We start from the raw sequence: 21,544 nt of genomic DNA, 5'->3' as shown, positions 1-21,544 counted from the left end.
CTTACTGGGCTGTGTTTTGCCATTTCAATACAATCAGTGTTTTATCAGCATGAGATTATCACTACAGGACAAGCTTTCTAGTGCCTCCTAGTCCAACCTCACCTGCAGCACTGATTAGCAGTTTTCAGTCAATATACAATGTATGCAGAAAGCTGCCAATCAGTGGTGTGGGCGAAATTATACAGGGCCCAAAATTCAGAGCTCTGCAGCAGAGAAAACGGATTCTAGTACAACTGCTGCACCCAGTATACTAAGTGATACATCACTGAAATCGGGTTCTGTCCCTACATCATGCTGCTATCAAATTACATAACAAAAAAAACTACTGACGGATTCATTTTAGTTACTATAACATATCCCAGAAGATTTACCTTTCCTGAGATGCCAAAGAAAATAAATCTTGTTTTTGTCTCGTGATCCCAAACCGTTCAGCGACATTCTCGGATGTAATCCTGGAAAAAATCATTGATGATCAGAGAATCTGAAGCCAATATTTCTCCATAGAAGCAGGCACACAAAACAGAAAGGAGCCCAACTGGCCCTACATAGTATTTAAAGGGTTATTCCCAAAAGTGTGCAGAATAGACACCGTGTGGATCGGTCTGAATGGATCATGCCACCACTGTTTTCATGGTCAAAGAACGGACTGATAAATCCCAGTGCTGTGCTCGGCTGTCCGACCGCTGAGATTACAGCTAGTCCCAAGATCATAAATGCCCCATCAGACTGGAGCGAAGGCCACTGCTCCCTTTACGGTCCATGGGACAGCAGGAGACAGCCGAGCACAGAACGTGGCTTTCTCTGGCCGTCCTACTGACTATGATGACAGTGGGGCCATGATCCATTCAGACGGTGCCATTCAGTGCAGTCCTTGGGACCCCGACCGACCAGCAACGCATCACTTATCCACATGATAGATGAGAACTTGCAAACTTGGGAATAACCCTTTAATTCTTTGCCAGGATTTCACATATTTATGGCTGTGATTGTAGTGAAATAGAAAGAATCAGGCACTTGAATTGGGGTTATGGTGAAATCAGATGAAAATGTATAATGTGGTCCAAGCTGTGTGTATATAATACTCAATGTTTCTGTATTAGACCCTTTTCAAACATACATACTATACTGATGATCCCGAGAGATAATGTTCAGGGTAATTTGTATGGCAGCCTTCAGATAGCGTGCTGAAGAGGATTCACCAGGGGCCGACCACCCAGGCCTGGGGGAGAGCAAGGCAGCGCTGTTTATGGACTTGGGTTGGGGCCCTATCCGAGCACCGACTCATCCAGGACTGCCGGATTCCCACTGACTAAGATGTCAATAAATTAGACCAATGGATGACCGAAGAGATTGGTTATCATGGCACCACTCTTCATAAAAGTGGACCAATGTGCATCCAATGTACAGACAACACAAACCCTGTGTAATCTGATCCCGCAGTCATATTACCATCCACCAGTTCCCTCACCCATAAAAAGTATCAGCAGACAGATGGACGAGAGGAGGGCAGAGTCTGACTACACAAGGTTTGGTTGTAGTCTGTTACTATGGAAACACAGACAGCCCTGTAGGATCTCTAGGCACAAAATCATAAGAAAGTTAAAATTGAAGGGGATGTCCACTTCTGCACTTCCCAAAACCAACAAAGCAGTAAATGTCATTATCGGTATGACTCTAGCACCATCTAGGGATTTACCCCATAGGGATCAAACAATCCCTGGCTTTACTTTCATCCACAGTACGGGGACTAAGGTCTCCAGGATTTCCAACACTTCTGAGACTCATGGATTCAACCCTGAAACAAGAAGAACAAAACCCAGTTCAGCTCGTAACAATAGTCCTGTGAGCAGGAGAATTACTTCAGACAATTCTTGTATTGACCTTCAGGAATAACGGTCAAACATTCCCATGGACCAGGAATGCTTTCACCTCGGTGTCACCTAAAAACCTTATACATTAAAGGAAATGCACCGAAAGCAACAAGGAAGTAAAAATATGAACCAGTTACACCAAAACCAGGGTAAAATGGCCATGAAAGAAGGTAAATCCAGTTCCCTTTGATGCTTTTATTAATTGACCAGATGGGGGCCCTTGTCTCCTCGCACACCGTCTCATTTTTTGGACATCCTTCCATGGATAACTTTAGGCAGGTACCAATCACGGCACACTAGGATGTCACCACAAGGCCTATTATACTGGAGACGTTCTCACCCAGTAGTCTCGCCATCACAACTCGGTCCTTTCAGAGTCTCTCGGATGCCACACTTGTCTATTTTTCTTGTTTCCAACACATCAACTTCAAGAACGGACAGTTCACGGCTTGACAGGTGCCATTTGTAATGAGAATCAATGTTTTAACCCCGTGTTAACGCTGACCGTGTATACGCACTATACCAGGCAGGCTCAGGAGGAGACCCCGCTCCCAACATCATGGGTGCCGGCTGCATTATACAGCCAGTATCCTAAAGCATCTAATCGAATGATGCTAGCTCTGATCGCCACAGTTAAACCTCTTAGATGCCATGTCATGACAGCAACATTAAAGAGGATACAAACACAGGGATGCTAACAAAGCCTTTTGACCTCCTGTACACCCCATGGTGGTCTGACCCAGTAGCCGGAGTCTAACTGAGGGCTTTTATGTCTGCCATGTTAACTCTCCTATGAAGATCAATAGTCCTGAAAATAGATTAGAAAACTCAGAAATGTTGTTTTTTGATCATGTCACTCACCACACCTAAGAAATAAAAATTAAAGGGGTATTCCTGCCATAGCCTTCAAGTCTGCAGTCTCTCTATGTGACTGCAGACATGAGAGTCCTCACAGCGTGCACACTGGAGCAAGTGTGCGCATGACACAAACTATGTGATTTACATACATGCGGTCACATGCAGACTAGACGTACACGTCCTAGCTCTCTGCAAGTGCATTAAACACGTCTAGTCAGAATGTGGCTGGAAATAAGCAGATTGGGTAATTACGGTCACATGACTGGCACCGGCGAATCCTCACGCACATAAAACATCTGACTTTCACCCTCTGATCTGTCATCTATGTTCTGTTGTGAGTAAACTATGGCTATAACAGCTTTCCAACCACTGAATTCTTGTTTTCTTTATATTTTACAGCGTCCCATCTTTTGGGGAATTAGAGCTATATATTTTTAAACAGGGTTTTTACAGGTGTGAGAGCCATGGAGTTTTTGTAAACTCCAGAAAATACATAGGTAAATACATAGTATATAAACTGGAATGCTGCTAAAAGGCAGCAAAAGTGCGACATAAACAGAACATCGTGGGGAATTATAATATTTATCTGCTGTTTACTCGGATACAATCTTCACCCCGGACACAGTAACCTTTGGCCCTGACCGTGTACATAAACTGATATTAAAGCGAGCGGGGGAGAAGCCCTTGTGCAAGAGACCAACCAGCGACCTTTGCACAGACGCCGAACACTAGTCTCAGGTCAGGGATTCAGCGTTCTGTAGAATTACATAAAGCAATAAAAATCTGATAACGGGAAATAAGAAAAGGGGAACGGAGCAGCAGACAGAACCGTGCACAAGTACAGCGCTACATTTCAGGCAAAACACAAACCTCTTTTTCTTAAGCACTCGTTAATCGTTAGAAGCACTCTCCCTCTCCGCATGATGTCCCCTCTCATCAGAGAATCTATATGTCACACCCGCAATAATCATGGCAGCCCCATAGCCGACACTACTAGTGATGACAGGGGGTCTATGTCCCCTCTCTCAGGCTTCTTATATAAGCTCTGACTGTAGAGTACAGTGTGCTGGTAAAATAATGCTTTCTGGTCCTGTGGCAGCGCCCATCCTCGTCTTATCGATATATGGCAAAGGAGGGAGATATGTAGTGGGCAGGCTGTCACACCCTGACATAGGAGAACATAACCAAATAACGTCTGTACCAAATAAAGGAGCTGTCCGGTCACTAAATTATAGAAAAACAAAACACTCAGAATACGATGAAATAAACTCATCTCGCCTTCCCAATCCCTCACCACTCCAACTACAGAACTACCGAGGTTCCCTGTCGGCCTCCGAACTTCAGCATGAACAGGTATCTAGCCGTAGAGGTGGCTCCGATTAAGGCCTCATTCACAAGTCTGATTTTTCCACGTACAAGAAAATGAACCAATTTTGATTAGACTTTGATCACAGTGAGATCCAAGTGTCATATGTTGTTCTCGTACCTGGAGAAATAAAAATAAAAATAAAAAAATTAAAAAAAAAAAAAACTCTCCACCTTCTCTATTCTGACAGCTTGAAAATTGGACTGCACTCAGATACCGTCTGAGTGTGGTCCGATTTTTTTTCATGGACCCGTTAACTTGCACTGAAGATTTTGATCCAACACTCATAAGCGGTACTCTCCAATAATTTCTGTGGACATCACAGTTGGAAAAAAAATGATTGAATACGTAAAAACCATGGATAGCACTTGTACATGAAAATGGGACATGTGAATGAGCCCTAACACTGCAGCCAGTGATTGACTGCAGTGGTGTAATGCCATCTGGGCTGAACTGGAAGATAGGCAAGAAGAATTGAACAAAACAGATTTCCAAGGGCCACACTGGTAGTTTGTGGTCAGTGGAGCAGAGCCTTCAGGCTGCCTGTGACATCCCCAGCGTCTCTCCTGAAGGGAGGCCATCGTTACATGGCCTACTACATACAAACAGGAGGAGAGCCTGTCGGAGAAGCCTCACAATGCTCTCGGCCGGTGGGCTTGCACTACTGATATGGCCTCTGAAATGGGTCTTGTAAATATTTTTTATCCAACTCTATCAGCAAGGTTTGATAAAAATACGTATAAATGGGTGGCGGGGCAATCATACACAAAACTCACACTAGAATTACATTAGGAATGAAAGATAACTAAAAATATAAAGATCACATTACAAGTAGTCAAAAATAACCAAACTGTGACTTTCCCACAACGTGAAGAATATTTGCTTATAACCAGTAAGATAATATAATACAGCAGGTCAGCAAGGCCTCCATTGTCCGGCCGGAGGAGAACATCTACATCACCACATTACGGAGTCCTCTTACCCACATGCCAATCCAATGTCATAGGAGCCATTCCTGATGCCACCTGGAACAGAGACATTGGTCACGGGCCCATTCAGCTTTTAGCTATAAACTCAACACAAACGTCCATAAAGTTTTTTGATTTGTAGCGTTTTTTATATTCGGGTCTCCAGGTGTTACAATTGTATTATTACTATTATAAAACATGGCAGAGACACTACCGGTCAGATGTCACAGTGTTTTATTGTAGGGCAGACTGCAGTCCCAGAGATTCCTCACAATGTTTCCTGACGATGGCTGGTTACGTCCCTTGCAGCGATGACATCAGGTACATAGTACAAGGGATATCGGCCGCCGACCGCTGGGATACATATCACCGCTGGGGTCAGTACCTGGACGCAGAGGCCACGGTGCATGGGACGTCATCAATGCCACTGGACCATGGGAGATCACCACTGGGGGTGCATGGGTTACACAGATGAGCACATTTTATTTTGATACAGGAAAGAAATATATCTTGGTACCGTGTTAGCCAGTAGATAGAAAAATATTTAGAATTGAGAGTCCTCAGTGGTTGATACCTTTTAATGGCTATAATTAGCCATTAAAAGGTATCAACCACTGAGGACTCTCAATTCTAAATATTTTTCACATTTTATTTTAGCATTTTTGGGCCAATTTCCCAGTTTTTCTCTGTAGGTTTCTGAACCAAAAGACGCAATAACAATTTGCTCCGTCCGTTGCGTTTTCCATGCAGATTTCAAGTAGAATTTTTAATGTATTTTTTTTTAGTACGGAAAAGCTGGATTTCTGCACTTTGAGGCTTTCCAGAAAAGTATACTTATACTAGAAGACAATAGGACATTTTTAAACACAGTTCACACATACATATATACCGTACTTGGGTTTTCTTTTATTTGACAGCTGTAGTTTTTTTCCAAACAAGGCATCTTTCTCCTAATTGCTGTTTTTCTCCCATAAAACTCCATTGTTCTTTTCTACTTTGGTTAAAATGTGAATGTGCAAATGTAACTAGCACTATTTTTACATTACAAATCATGTGATTCTATGATAAATCAGACATCACATGATCGATGAGTCTCATGATTCATCAAAAAAAAAAAAAAAAAAAAATGTGCTGAAAGATCACATATACTAAAACACAACGGAGCAGATCCTTCGAGGCCGGAGTTGTTTACGCCGGTCTCGATTAGGAGATGGGCTGGAGTTGGACGCTCCTGATTCATAACTCATATGTCTCTTCATGAGCCCGGAGCATCGGATGATCGGCCTGCACCTCTGTGTGCGCCTCGCTACAGATCCTACTATAGTCTGCGCTGGAGTCACAACAAAACATCGGTGTCTACAGACCACAAACGAGTATAATCCTCGAATTATCGTTTATTACAAACAAGTTCACAAAAAGATTTATTCTACATAATAACATATGATTTGAGTGGCATTGATTAACATCTACTTTTGACCTAAATTTTAAGCATTGGCAATTTGTGCTGGTTACATAGTGTCCTTGATTATTGGTTTCCAGTGGTTCTCATTTCATTGTTATTATGTAGAATAAATCTTTTTGTGAACTTTTTTGTAATAAACGATAATTCGAGGATTATACTCGTTTGTGGTCTGTAGACACCGATGTTTTGTTGTGACTATATCATTTGGAGTTTTTTGTCCTTTCTTGATACTTTTGGGACATTTGTTTGGTGTCAATATAGTCTGTGCTGGAGTAAGATTTGTAGAGTAGCGAACGCTGACGCTCTTCATGACTTGACGAGGTGTTCGCCGTGCCCCTTTTCCACCTCAATCTGCCCACTTTTTCGGAGCTGGGTGAAAATGGCACGAGAACGCCAAAGTCGCAAACTTTTAAACACAGCCTACAGTCAAACTTATGCAACTTTTCAAATCTACTCTGTATTCTGCCATAAAAGCCTTGATGAATCCAGCCTGATATTTTGCTGGAAAAAAAAACCTAAAAAATTCCATCAAAAACACATTTAGAAAAAGCGATGTTTTTAACTATTTATAAAAAATGCTAGCAGTGGGAAGTTAGGCTCACAAAGACATCAGATTTTTCACATATGTAAAAAAAAGGTCAGTTTTTCATCCAAGTGTCATCAGTATATGATCCGTGTGTCCGGATTTACTATCAGTATTTTAGCAGAGATTTCCATGCATGAAAATATAAATATATAAATTACAAAGCTGTCATCCATTACCAGGTCAATCATGTACAGCACACACTGCACTCAGATGGCATCCGTGTGCTGTCCGTGATTGTCACCAACCCATAAACTTGTATTGGGATTTTGATCTGTAGCGTGGAGCAAAAATTAATGTTTCCAGTCTCCAAAAAATATAGCATGGACATGGGTACAGCCCCATAGATTATATTGGGTATTTGTTCTATCCCTTAAATACACGGATAGAATACATCCTTGGAAGAGGAAAGTCTGTATGAGGCCTAAAACGCAGCAAGAAATTAATCACAAAAATGCTGTAAAGAAATATCCAGTAATGTTCTGAAGGCAGGTACTCACCAGCTATGTTGATGATCGCCTGCAGACCAGAGGAGCACTGCCTGTTCACACTACTTAAAGGAACAGTCTCTGGGATCCCACTAAAATGAAGGGTAAAAAGAAAATGATCAACACAAGTGTTAAAGACCTGATGCATGTAAAGCTCTCATAACCATTTGGTCTTGAAAAAAAATCTTAAGTGTACATAAAATTACAAAAACATTATCAGCGTCATGTCTGGCTTATCTACCTATATACCATAAATGTTTAATAGGTGCTGGTCCCCCGTGCCACAAGGCGACCATGCTGCAGAGCGTGCTGAACGGCGACCATGCTGCAGAGCGTGCTGAACGGCGACCATGCTGCAGAGCGTGCTGAACGGCGACCATGCTGCAGAGCGTGCTGAACGGCGACCATGCTGCAGAGCGTGCTGAACGGCGACCATGCTGCAGAGCGTGCTGAGCGGCGACCATGCTGCAGAGCGTGCTGAACGGCGACCATGCTGCAGAGCGTGCTGAACGGCGACCATGCTGCATAGTGTGCTGAACGGCGACCATGCTGCACAGTGTGCTGAACGGCGACCATGCTGCACAGTGTGCTGAACGGCGACCATGCTGCACAGTGTGCTGAACGGCGACCATGCTGCACAGTGTGCTGAACGGCGACCATGCTGCACAGTGTGCTGAACGGCGACCATGCTGCACAGTGTGCTGAACGGCGACCATGCTGCACAGTGTGCTGAACGGCGACCATGCTGCAGAGCGTGCTGAACGGCGACGATGCTGCACACTGTGCTGAACGGCGACCATGCTGCACAGTGTGCTGAACGGCGACCATGCTGCAGAGCGTGCTGAACGGCGACGATGCTGCACAGTGTGCTGAACGGCGACCATGCTGCACAGTATGCTGAACGGCGACCATGCTGCACAGTGTGCTGAACGGCGACCATGCTGCACAATGTGCTGAACGGCGACCATGCTGCAGAGCGTGCTGAACGGCGACCATGCTGCACAGTGTGCTGAACGGCGACCATGCTGCACAGTGTGCTGAACGGCGACCATGCTGCACAGTGTGCTGAACGGCGACCATGCTGCACAGTGTGCTGAACGGCAACCATGCTGCAGAGCGTGCTGAACGGCGACCATGCTGCAAAGTGTGCTGAACGGCGACCATGCTGCAAAGTGTGCTGAACGGCGACCATGCTGCAGAGCGTGCTGAATGGCGACCATGCTGCAGAGCGTGCTGAATGGCGACCATGCTGCAGAGCTCTGGAAACCTCACACTTGAATGGAGTCAGCCACTTACACTCATGGCTGAGTAGTGACCAGTGCTGGAGTCAGAGTCAGGGAAAATAAGGAGTCGGAGGTTCGGCTTACTGACTCCACATCCCTGGTGCTCATGAATTGAACAACTTATGCGGCAAGTACTTCTATAACTATATTCTATATAGCAGTAATTTAGTTCAAATTTCAGACTAAGCCATTCTCATCTGTCAATATAGAAGCATTTCTTTTCTGCCATTTCTGCCTTATACACTGTGTGCACAATTAGGCAATATGTATTTTTGTTATTGAAATAAAGTGCTGTCTGTCAATACAAAAAGTTAATGAACCTGAAACCTAAATAATTAAGAAAGTAAAAATTAGGTTTTATCAGTGACCAATATACCCCCCTACTTTTCAATAACCGTCATAAACCATCCATCCATGGAAAACCTACAAGAAGCATGCCCCAGCTTGCATAAAATGCAAAAATATAAAGAAAAACCAAGCTCAATTTTTGTGTTTTAAGTTAGTATACATGCACCACAATTGGTCGCGCCAGCCGCCAGCGACCAATCAGCGACGTGGGATTTCCATTACAGACAGACAGAATTAGACGATTATATAGTAGATTTACAGCAGGGTTTATGATCATTTTGTGTTTTGTATGCTTTATGGTCAATGTGAACATGTGTTTATGTGCTGCATGGATACCAACTCAAACCAAGCTCATTTTTTTTTTTTTTTTTTCATCCATCAATGAAGTACGTCAGTTTCTTAATCTAGTGATAATAAACTGTTTGGGCAGCATCAACCACAGCCTCCCAGACACTGATGGTTTTCCATCACCATAAATCTCCCGTTTATGAAGGGCCCACAAGTTCTCAATAAGGTTTAGGTTAGGTGAAGAAGGGATCAGTCATTGTTCTTTCATCTTTAAGACCATTACTGGCAGCCGAGCAGTGGAGACTTTGATGCTGCGATGGAGCAATGTCCTGCAGAAAAATCTTGATTTTCTTGAAAAAATCTGACTTTTTGCTGCACCACTTGACGAAAGTGTCTTCTAAAAACTGGAGGTTGGTTTGGGAAGGGATTTTCAGGGAATCGTTTACTCAAAAATGTCCAACTAGTTCTTCTTTAATAATACTAGCCCATAGTAGTACTCCAGCTCCGTCATCGTGAAGGTCTGTGCCCATTACTGATCGAGCCACAAGCCCATCCATCTGATCCGTCAAGACTCGCTCTAATTTCATCAGTCCAAACGACATTTGAAAATCTGACTTCAGATATTTTTTTGGACCAGTTTTCACATTTCTATCTCTTGTTCAGTGGTGGTCGGCTTCCAGCCTTCCTTACCTCGGCCATGTCTCTAAGGCTACGTTCACATTTGCGTTGTTGTGTGTTGCGTCGGCGACGCAACGCACAACGCATGCAAAACGCATTGTTTTGTGACGCATGCGTCCTTTTTTTGTATGATTTTGGTCGCAAAAAAATGCCACTTGCTGCGTCCTCTGCGCCGATGCGTACTCCCAAAAAGACGCATGCGTCGCAAAACGCAACACAACGCATGTCCATGCGTCCCCATGTTAAATATAGGGGCGCATGATACATGCGGAGACGCTGCGGCGCACAACGCAAATGTGAACGTAGCCTGAGCACTGATCACCTTGTACTTCTGGCCTCCAGGAAGTTTGCGTGTCAGGAATACGACAGCACTGGAGGATAATTGCTTCACGTTTGATTCTTCTCAAATTAATGTTAATGTGCGATTATTTTTTTCTCAACGCATTTTTTTGTGACCCTGAGGACTATTTGCAACAACACTTTTGATGGTTCTGTGATTGCACCCCCCAATATCTTCGCAATTGCAAGAGTCCTCCCTCATCCCTCTTTAAGGCTAAGTTCACACTGGGCGTTTTTGCTGTGTTTTTTTATGCTAATTTTCAGCTGCTTTTTACAGTACCAGCACAGCCTATGAAATTTCAGAAATCTCATGCACACACATTGGATTTTTGTCATCTGCATTTTGTGCTTTGCATGCTTTTTTGGACATAAAGCATGTCAATTCTTTCAGGGTTTTTTATGCCATAACTTGATTCATTCTATGGGATAGGACTTTTTTTTCAACACTAACCTTTACCAGCATGCACAAGAGCCAAATCTAGCATGCCAAAGCTGCTGCAAAAAAACACAAGAAAAAAAACAAGGAAACATGCTTTTTTCTGCGAAGAGATCAAATTTTGTGGCAGAAAAAAAATGTTGAAAAAATGCCTAGTGTGAACTTACCCTAAGACTTGTAACAATTTTTGATTTTTGAAAGACAGTCACATCTCATTTTCCCTGAGGAAAGCAAGTTTTTTACCTCAGTATTTTAGAATCAGTGGAAAAGTATAATAATTCTGCACATAGCACACTCACAGCGCACACTCACAGCGCACACTCACAGCGCACGCCGCTAAATGCATTGGTGGATTTTTAGCTCAATGCGTACTTGCATATTACAAAACAAGAAAAATACCTGAGAAACTGTCCGATTCTGGCAACAAGAGCACCTCCTCCAGGCTGCAGCACATTTCCTGCAAGAAAACAGAAATCAAAGCACAACTCTTTATTCACTGCTTATTCTTATCACCACGCTGATGATTCCGCTCATTGCAATATACTGGTGATCTGCGTCGGCCACAGCCGGTGTTGGTGCTATATCACCAGATTATTGCCGATAATCCCAGCTGCAGCGCTTCATTATGTGAGACATACTCTAGGTGTGCACGGATGCAACAAGCTTGGGTGTAATAATAATAATAATAATCATCTTTATTTATATAGCGCCAACATATTCGGCAGCGCTTTACAGTTTAGCAGTTTCAAACACAACAGTCATAAGTAACAACGTTAACAATACAGTAATAAAGCAAAATAAGACGACCCTTCTCGTGAGAGCTTACAATCTACAATGAGGTGGGGGAGATACAAAGTACAGGTGTGTATTTACAATGATGTATTTACAATGATGGTCCAGCCATCTTCAGGGGGTGGGGGATATATAGAGCTAGTGAATGGGCTACACACACACAAATAAAATGACTTTGATTAGGGAACGTGATAGGCCGCTCTGAACAAATGTGTTTTGAGAGAGCGCCTAAAACTGCAAATTGTGGCTGGTCCTAATATCTTGGGGTAGAGCATTCCAGAGGATTGGCGCAGCACGGGAGAAGTCTTGGAGTCGGGAGTGGGAGGTACGGATTAGTGCAGAGGTTAGTCGAGAGTCATTTGCAGAGCGCAGTGGTCGGTTAGGCCGATAGACAGAAACGAGGGAGGAGATGTAAGGGGGTGCCGCACTGTAGAGAGCTTTGTGGGTGAGAACAAGTACTTTGAATTGGATCCTGTCATGAATGGGCAGCCAGTGTAATGACTGGCGAAGAGTGGACACGTCCGAGTAACGATTAGCCAGATGGACGACCCTGGCTGCTGCATTAAGGATAGACTGGAGAGGGGAAAGTTGAGTAACGGGGAGGCCAATTAATAGAGCGTTGCAGTAATCCAGGCGGGAGTGTTATACACTTAGGTCTTTCTGGGGTGTCTGTGGTCTTTGAAAGGTGGCTCCCCTGTTACTCTGTGATTGCTGAGACTTACTGTTCTTTAGGTATAACTATTTGGTGTCACCCAGTCTCTGGCTGCTATGGAGCCCTGGTGTATGGCTTCTGCAAATATTTTCTGCACATTTTATAAAACTGAAGTTTAGACTGACACAAAGATCAGAGTTGGACTACGATCTGTTCAAAGGTTAGCGGTATCTCCTCGAGTCAGACGCTTATCTTTAACTTTGTCCTTAGAAAACCTGCAGCCATCCACAACCCTCCACTAATCCTTCTATAACTCATACACAGAATGGCCCCCTTATTGGAGACAACCACGCAGCAGCACACTGAACCTCTGCTGTAATCAAAACCAAAAGAGCAAAGCCCCACTGCATAGGACCACGCTAACAGGTCAATTAAATATAACTTTTTTAAATTAGTTTAATATTATCATGAGTCAGAGTTAAAATAATTCATATTTCCATTATTTCATTATTATGCTGCTGTGTAGCAAAAGCTTATCTGTTAATTGTTAGCACAGCACCCTGGGTCCATCAGCAGATAGTCTAGTAAATACTGAATGCATACAATTCAAGCATGCAGCACGTTTCCCTGATAAGTCGGGGTCATCAGGGGATAGGACAGCAGCGTTGAATGTTCCTGGGGCCCATGTTACAATATAATATTATGGCAAGCATTGTCCTGCTGAAGGGTCCTTCTGCCATACAGTAAACAACTACCATGAAGAGATGAACCTGGTCAACCACAAGCCCTAATGTCCTTGCACAGAGGACCACAGATGTGCCAAGAAAAGATTCTCCAACCACCACAGGCCTCAGCTGTTGCCTCCTGATAGGAAGGGTTCATCTAATCATGATGCTTACTCCAATCAAGGTGGAACAGAAATTACATTTAACTGACCAGGCAATGTTTTCCATGGACCTTTGATCCCATTTTTTGGCTTTGCAGCCCATTGTTGTCCTAACTTTCCAAGGAATGACGAGTTGGGCACATTAGTTAAAGCACAAGGGTTAGGCTATGTTTCCACGTTCCGTAAAGGCAGCACTTTGGATGCAGCAGATCCCCACTCCGTCCAAAGTGCTGCCGGCTTTTGTACGCACGGTGATTCTGCGTGTGTTCATTGAACCATGCGGAATCACCGCATCCTATACATTGGATGGGAAATTTATGTTGTGGAGACTGAGCGTCTTCGCAAAATAAATGGACATGCTGTAGTCTAGAAATACACGCCGCATGTGCGTATACGCAGGGAAGCCGGAGGCGTCTTTGTACGCATAGTCGAGACGGGATTTCATAAAATCTAATCCACTGTGCTGTAACATCTGGACACTGCGGATTGGATGCTGACTGTGGAAACATACCCTTATGCTTGGCCGCAGTCTGCATGAGTGTGCACACCCTGTGGGCCAGAACAATTCTTACATCCTCCTCAGATCCCGATCAGCAATCAGCTGCTTACACCTCAGGCTATGTTCCCACGATGAGCTTTTGGTGAGTCTTTGAGGCTGCAGAATTTCTGCACCTATTATTTAAACTATGTGCGGTTCTTCATTGTGATTTTTTTTCGAACACGTGTTTTGGTCTCTTTTTAATGTGTTATGCTTTTAAATAAGGAAAGGGTGAAACCACCTGATGAAGACAAGACGGTACTTCCGTTGAAACGCGTTGTGGCTTAAACCCCATTCTGGTGTCAGTTTCCTTTCGGCGCTCCTTTGACCGAGTTTCACCCTTTTCCTGTTTCTGTCCTCCTTCGGAGGTGTTCGGCTGGAGCTGCGGGGGGACTGTGCGCCCTCCCCTCACTAGGGCTACCTATCCAGCGCTCCTAAAGAATCCGCCTTTTACTTACTATGCTTTTAAAAAAAGCTGCTTTGTTTTTGATACTTCCTGGTTATTTGGCTTTGACAAAACTTTATTTACATACCTAGGCCGATTACATGTGCATTTTTTCAGTTTACGTTGAGTAAAATAAAAGCACAGGGGATATGAGATTTCCATAAAGCCCATCCATTTTGCTGGAACTGTAATCCGCTGCATTTTTAGCACAGGAAAAATATGCAGCATGAAAAAAAAAAAACACTGTGGGAACGTAGCCTTAACATCCCCTCTCGCTAGCTGCTTTTCCTTGATTACATCCCAGTATACTCTTAATGTTACTAGAGAAACCCCCCAGGGTTGGCAGTTTTTTATTATTGTTATTTATTTATATACTGTAGCACCATTGATTCCATGGTGCTGTACATGAGAAGGGGTTACATACAAGTTACAGATATCATTTACAGTAAACAAACTAACAATAACGGACTGATACAGAGGGGCGAGGACCCTGCCCTTGCGGGCTTACATTCTACAGGATTATGGGGAAGGAGACAATAGGTTGGGGGTTGCAGGAGCCCCGGTGTTGGTAAGGCGGTAGCTTCGGTAGTGGTGAGGAGGCAGCGGGGTCAGTGCAGGCTGTAGGCTTTCCTGAAGGGATGGGTTTTCAGGTTCCGTCTGAAGGATCCGAATGTGGTTGATAGTCGGACGTGTTGGGGCAGAGAATTCCAGAGGATGGGGGATATTCTGGAGAAGTCTTGGAGGCGGTTGGGTGAGGAGTGAATAAGTGAGGAGGAGAGAAGGAGGTCTTGGGAGAACCAGAGATTACATGAGGGAAGATATCGGGAGATTAGTTCAGAGATATATGGAGGAGACAGGTTAGATCCTCTCACCTAGCCAAATCAGTTCTCATGCTTCACACTGACGAGGGCCAACAGCCCGAAACACCGTGTCTGCGAATTGAGATTCTGATTTGGCTTTTATCCTAAGTCATAGTGCACGACTCGTTAGAGGGTTGATTGTGACTTGTAGGATCGCTACTTCCAACAGGCGGCGCTATAGAGTTAAGTCCTCTTTTTCTCAGAAGAGGCAATTTGCTTAGGTCAGTATTAGTAATTTGAACTGGATACAGTGAGGGAATGGGAACCAGTGAAGAGATTTGCAGAGGGGGGGGGGGGAGGGAAGAAGTAGCGAGGAGAGAGATATATTAGTCGGGCAGCAGAGTTAAAGATGGACTGGAGAGGTGCAAGGGTGTTAGCAGGGAGGCCGCAGAAAAGGATTTTGCAGTAGTCAAGGCGGGAGATGATAAGGGCATGCACAAGCATTTTAGTAGATTGACAGTTGAGGAAAGGACGGATTCTGGAGATATTTTTGAGCTGGAGGCAACAGGAGGTGGAAAGAGCTTGGATGTGCGGTTTGAAGGACAGGGCAGAGTCATGGGTTACTCCAAGGCAGCGGACTTCGGGTATGGGGGAAAGCGTGATGTCCTTTACTGTAATAGATAGGTCAGGTAAGGAAGATCTATGACATGGAGGAAAGATGATGAGTTCAGATTTGTCCACATTGAGTTTGAGAAAGCGAGGAGAAGGAGGATATTGCTGATAGACACTCCGGGATTCTGGACAGCAGAGAGGTGACTTCTGGGCCAGAAGGGTAGATCTGAGTGTCATCAGCATAAAGGTGGTACTGGAATCCATGGGACTTTATGAGTTGTCCCAGGCCAAGTGTATAGATTGAGAAGAGTAGGGGTCCTAGAAAAGAGCCATGGGGGACTCCAACAGAGAGAGGCTGGGATGAGGAGGTAGTTTGGGAGTGGTAGACGCTGAATGTGCGGTTGGAAAGGTATGAGGAGATCCAGGATAGGGTGAGGTCTTTGATGCCAAAGGAGGAGATGATCTGTAGTAGGAGGCAGTGGTCAACTGTGACGAAAGCAGAGGACAGGTCTAGAAGGAGGAGTACAGAGTACTGTCCGTTAGCTTTGGCTGTAAGTAAGTCGTCAGTAATTTTGGTCAGGGCTGTCTCAGTTGAGTGATGGAGGCGGAAACCAGATTGTAGCTTGTCAAAGAGCAAGTTAGATGAGAGGTGGGAGGAAAGTTCAGCGTGGACGTGCTGTTCCAAGAGTTTGGAAGCGAATGGGACCGGCGATATTGGGCGATAGCTGGACATAACTGTTGTATCGAGGGTTGGCTTTTTAAGGTTAGGCGTGATTGAAAGCAGAAGGGAAGGTGCCAGAAGTTAGTGATAGGTTGAAGAGGTGGGTTAGGGATGGGATAAGTGTGGTGGTGAGGTTGGGGAGGAGGTGGGATGGGGTCGAGCGCACAGGTGGTGAGGTGCGATTTGGAGAGGAGACAATTAAGCCCCCCCCTTCAATGATATTGGATAGGGAGGTTATGGGGTTTGGGCATTGGTCTGGTATACAAAGGGGTTGTGGTGATTGAACAATGAAGACTTGCTTTGTTTGCTCGATCTTATTTTTAAATTGTGTGGTAAAGTCCTCAGCAGAGATGAGGGAGGTTGGAGGGGGGCAGTGGTGGGCGGAGGAGGGAGTTAAAGGTTTCGAATAAGTGTTTGGGGTTGTAGGATAGGGAAGATACGAGGGTTGTGAAGTAGGCCTGTTTAGCAGAGGTGAGAGCAGATTTAAAAGCGAGCGTTGCCTGTTTGAATGCAGTGAAGTCATCTTGATAGAGTCAGAGTGTGTGTGGGCGTCTAGGTGTGCAAGGTTTCTGCGGGGGTGCGCATGTTGGCGGACATGGGTGACCGGTGAGGAGGACAGGGATGAGAAGGTGAGCAGATGGTGGTCGGATAGAGGGGAGCGGGGGGGGGGGGTTGAAGTTAGATAGAGAGCAGAGACGGGCGAAGACTAGGTCTAGTGAATGTCCGTCTGTGTGGGTGGCTGCGGAGGACCACTGAGTAAGTCCAAAAGATGAAGTAAGGGACAGAAGTTTGGAGGCTGCTGACTTGTGGGTGTCAATGAGGATGTTGCAATCACCCATGATGATGGTGGGAATGTCAACAGAGAGAAAGTGAAGGCGGCAGGTGGAGAATTGGTCAATAAAGGCAGTGGCCGGGCCCGGAGGTCGGTATATGACGGCCACTTGGAGGGTGGAGGGAGAGTAGATGCGGACAGAGTGGACTTCAAAAGAGGGGTGCATAAGGAAGGGAAGAGATGGAATTGGGTTAAAGGTGCAGTTTGAAGAAAGGAGAAGACCCACTCCTCCACCATGTCTGTTGCCGGGGTGAGGGGTGTGGGTGAAGTGGAGGCCGACGTGACACACTGCAGCAGGGGAGGCGGTGTCAGAGGGTGTTAGCCATGTTTCTGTGAGGCCGAGGAAGGCAAGATTGTGAGAGAGAAAAAAAGTCATGAATCACATGAAGTTTATTGCAGATTGAGCGGGCATTCCAGAGTGCTCCAGAGAGAGGGAGCAGGGGGTGGGCGTCAGGGGCAAGGGTTTTATGTTGGAAAGATTGCGGTAGTTCATATTAGATAGGGAGCGGTAGGAGGGGGTAGTAATGGGAGGTATGAGCTGTGGGGGTCCAGGGTTGGGAGATATGTCGCCAGCAGTGAGGAGAAGCAGAGAAAGGGAGAGCAGGTGGGAGGAGAGTGGCCGGCTTGTTTTATGTTTTATTAGGACAGATTTGAGGTTGAGGAGCAGGTCAGCAGAGGAGGACAGATGGAGGACAGATGGGGAGGTAAGAGGGAAGGAGAGATGATTATTTGGTTAGAGGGTGCTGGGGTTTGTGGATAGCAAAGGAGAGGATTAGTGGAGCAAACACTGTAAGGGCATATGTAAACATGATGAAGGAGTAAGATGGATTAATAGAAAAGCTAGATCCAAGTAATAAGAAGTGCTTACTTAGCAGACATGCCCAAAAGAGACAGATACATAGGGTGGGGTCCTGACTCCTGCCCTGACTAATTGCAGCATCTCGATGCTTTGCTGCAGGGATATGCGTGCACCCCTTAAGATGCTATTAAATTTATAGGACTGAGTAAAGAATCAGGTGAGAGGGGTTGTGGGACCTGATTGGGGATAAATTAGCAATTGGCCAACACCCCAGGGGAGGTTACATGATCAAAGGCACTGGGCCAGACTACAACCATATGCTCTAACACCTTGCACAAGCTAATATCTCCTGTGACCCCAGCATGGATGTACAGCAGAAAGTATTTAATACAATGCAACAAATGAATTTAGCAAACATTCAGCAGGCACATTAAAGGAATTGACATACTGGCCCCTGCTTAGACAAGCATCGATGGTTATGGATTATTCTTAGTCATTCACATCACTGGGTTGTCCCATGGTAATGTGGATTTTGGATTTACACGCAAAGACCGATCAATAGAAAATGTTATCACTTCATTATACATTATATATTGCTCTCTGGGACGCAGATTGCGAAAGAGCAGGAGTCATTAATAAAGTGGCCATTCAGAGTACTTGTCTGCAGTCAGTGGCTGATGTTCTGAGGGCATCTACCATAACTTTTTACGTTGGATTTCATCAGACTACACTATCTTTTCCTACACAAGATCACTCTATGTTTCCCTTAACATACTAGCCACCTAAACAATCCATAAGGAGCTAAAGCATCACCTTACCTACGCAGATGTCCCCTAATAGCTCGGGCTTCAGATTCACATCCTTCAGAACAGCAGTCATAACAGAAGACAGGAGCTCATCGGGTGTTGTCTCCTACAAAAAAACAAAACAAAACAATGAACATTTTATTAGTAATAATAATATTAAGAAGATATTCCAGAGGACAAAGTCCTACAAACAAGCAGCAATAATGACTGTGAATACAGGCAGCAGAGCCAGCTATGGACTATCACACTCGCCCCATCAGCAGATATTCTCCGCTGGGAACGTTCTATGAACAATACGTTTTTATTAATAAACTGAATACAATCTGAGATAAATACATAAACCAGGTGCCCGATGTAAGTCCACTATGTATCAGCAGTGCAGAAATGTACCGATATCTTCAAAATATAAGACCAGCGACGTATACTAGGATGGAGGATAAGGGTGGAGAGCGGGGTCTTTCCTGGGCAGCCGGTCCCACCTATAGAGAGGCACATGTAGGTAGTGTATCAGACCAAGGCAACCAGTGAGGACGGCATCAGCGATCCAGGGAGGCGTAGCCATCAAAATACTGCAGAGTATTAGCTAAAAAGAAAAGAACACTTCCCTTCACGTCCTTTAGAGGGGCATTTCTCTCACCCCTCCCCCCATGAGTGGGCGGCAAATAAAAAAAACTGGGAAGAGGTGAAATCGATGTTGTGAGAGTCCTGTGGTGTAATGGTGGAAACCAGCATCCCGGGGGTCATGTCGGATAATAATGGTAAAGAGGTCATGTATCATTATCTGCCCACCCTGGCATAAGGGCACCAGACATACAGGTTCCTGGGATCAATGAAGGAAATGAAAAAAAGGAAAAGAAAATAGTAGGAGAGGAGAACGGTGATGTCATGGTGATGGGTACAGACGGGAACGGTGATGGGTAGATGGGGACGGCGATGTCATGGTGATGGGTACAGCTGGGCACAGCGATGGCACGGTGATGGGTACAGATGGGCACGGCGATGTCATGGTGATGGGTACAGCTGGGCACAGCGATGGCACGGTGATGGGTACAGATGGGCACGGCGATGTCATGGTGATGGGTACAGCTGGGCACAGAGATGGCACAGTGATGGGTACAGACGGGCACAGAGATGTCATGGTGATGGGTACAGCTGGGCACAGAGATGGCACAGTGATGGGTACAGACGGGCACAGAGATGTCATGGTGATGGGTACAGCTGGGCACAGAGATGGCACAGTGATGAGTACAGACAGGCACAGAGATGTCATGGTGATTGCTACAGCTGGGCACAGCGATGGCACGGTGATGGGTACAGACGGGCACAGAGATGTCATGGTGATGGGTACATCTGGGCACAGAAATGGCACGGTGATGGGTACAGATGGGCACGGCGATGTCATGGTGATGGGTACAGCTGGGCACAGCAATGGCACGGTGATGGCTACAGATGGGCACAGAGATGGCACAGTGATGGGTACAGACGGGCACAGAGATGTCATGGTGATGGGTACAGCTGGGCACAGAGATGGCACAGTGATGGGTACAGACGGGCACAGAGATGTCATGGTGATGGGTACAGCTGGGCACAGAGATGGCACAGTGATGGGTACAGACGGGCACAGAGATGTCATGGTGATTGCTACAGCTGGGCACAGCGATGGCACGGTGATGGGTACAGACGGGCACAGAGATGTCATGGTGATGGGTACATCTGGGCACAGCAATGGCACGGTGATGGGTACAGATGGGCACGGCGATGTCATGGTGATGGGTACAGCTGGGCACAGAGATGGCACGGTGATGGGTACAGCCGGTCCCAGTGATGGGTGCAGCTGAAAACGGTGATGTCATGGTGATGGGTGGTGATGGGTACAGCCGGTCCCAGTGATGGGTGCAGCTGAAAACGGTGATGTCATGGTGATGGGTACAGCCGGGCACGGTGATGGCACACGGCAGCAGGTACCTCATCATCACTCCACTTCCTGTCAGCGCACTGGAATAACACATTAGTCCTCAGCCCACCGTCCGGTCCGGGAATGACACGCTCCTGTGCAGGGTGACCTGGATTCGTTTGCAGGCATGGAGTCACACTACTTGGTCTCTTGCTGATTTTCAGCCTGTGATCGCACGATGTGGTCGCACGATGCGGTCGCGCACTGCTGGGACAATCTGAGTTACCTTGAAGGCCCCCCTCTTGGCTTTACAGATCGGAGTTCTCCTTCCATGCACAATGACGATGTCCTGAGATCGGTCCGATGTGACTGAGGTGGTCTCTGCCCGAATACCCCTGGGGGTCCCCGGGAGATGTCCCAGCACAACCCGCACTCTGTGCATGGTGCAAAGCAGCGGCCAAGTGAACTCCGCACCGACCTGTCAGCACCACCACTACCGCCTGCACCAGAGAGCGCCGGTCCTCCGGAGATAGAGCGCCTGTGCGTCCCCGCCCCGTCACTATGGCAACAAGGCTCCTCTTCCCTGCGCTCCTGTGACAGTCTGAATTCACAGGCATGCGCAGTACGCAATAGCAGTGTACATTTACATTAGTGTGACTGCACATGAGACAGATGTTTCCAGTCAGCAGTGAGATGCGATTCCCCCTTAAACTGCAGATTTTCATAGCTAAAACCTCTCAGAGCTCCCCCCTTAGGAGTCAGGCAGAGTGGTGGGGAAACATTGTGCCCCAGTCCTATC

General features: G+C 45.8%; 1 protein-coding gene across 1 annotated transcript in view; it reads right to left on the bottom strand.

Moving 5' to 3' along the window:
- The window catches only part of ACAA1 (acetyl-CoA acyltransferase 1), a 30,624-nt gene extending 9,318 nt beyond the window's left edge, over positions 1-21,306 (bottom strand). Inside the window, exons 1-7 of the mRNA XM_077268702.1 lie at positions 21,032-21,306; positions 18,864-18,957; positions 11,368-11,425; positions 7,609-7,688; positions 5,078-5,120; positions 1,697-1,795; positions 372-452 (exon numbers count right to left, since the gene is read on the bottom strand). Of these exons, the coding sequence (XP_077124817.1) occupies positions 372-452; positions 1,697-1,795; positions 5,078-5,120; positions 7,609-7,688; positions 11,368-11,425; positions 18,864-18,957; positions 21,032-21,187 (611 nt within the window). The 5' untranslated portion in view covers positions 21,188-21,306. The remainder of the gene's footprint in view (positions 1-371; positions 453-1,696; positions 1,796-5,077; positions 5,121-7,608; positions 7,689-11,367; positions 11,426-18,863; positions 18,958-21,031) is intronic.
- Between the last annotated feature and the right edge of the window lie 238 nt (positions 21,307-21,544).

The sequence above is a fragment of the Ranitomeya variabilis genome, chromosome 6, assembly GCF_051348905.1.
Source record: "Ranitomeya variabilis isolate aRanVar5 chromosome 6, aRanVar5.hap1, whole genome shotgun sequence".
NCBI classification, from domain to species: domain Eukaryota; kingdom Metazoa; phylum Chordata; class Amphibia; order Anura; family Dendrobatidae; genus Ranitomeya; species Ranitomeya variabilis.
The sequence above is the reverse complement of the archived record's forward strand: the minus strand, read 5'-3'. Positions and strand labels throughout refer to the sequence as shown.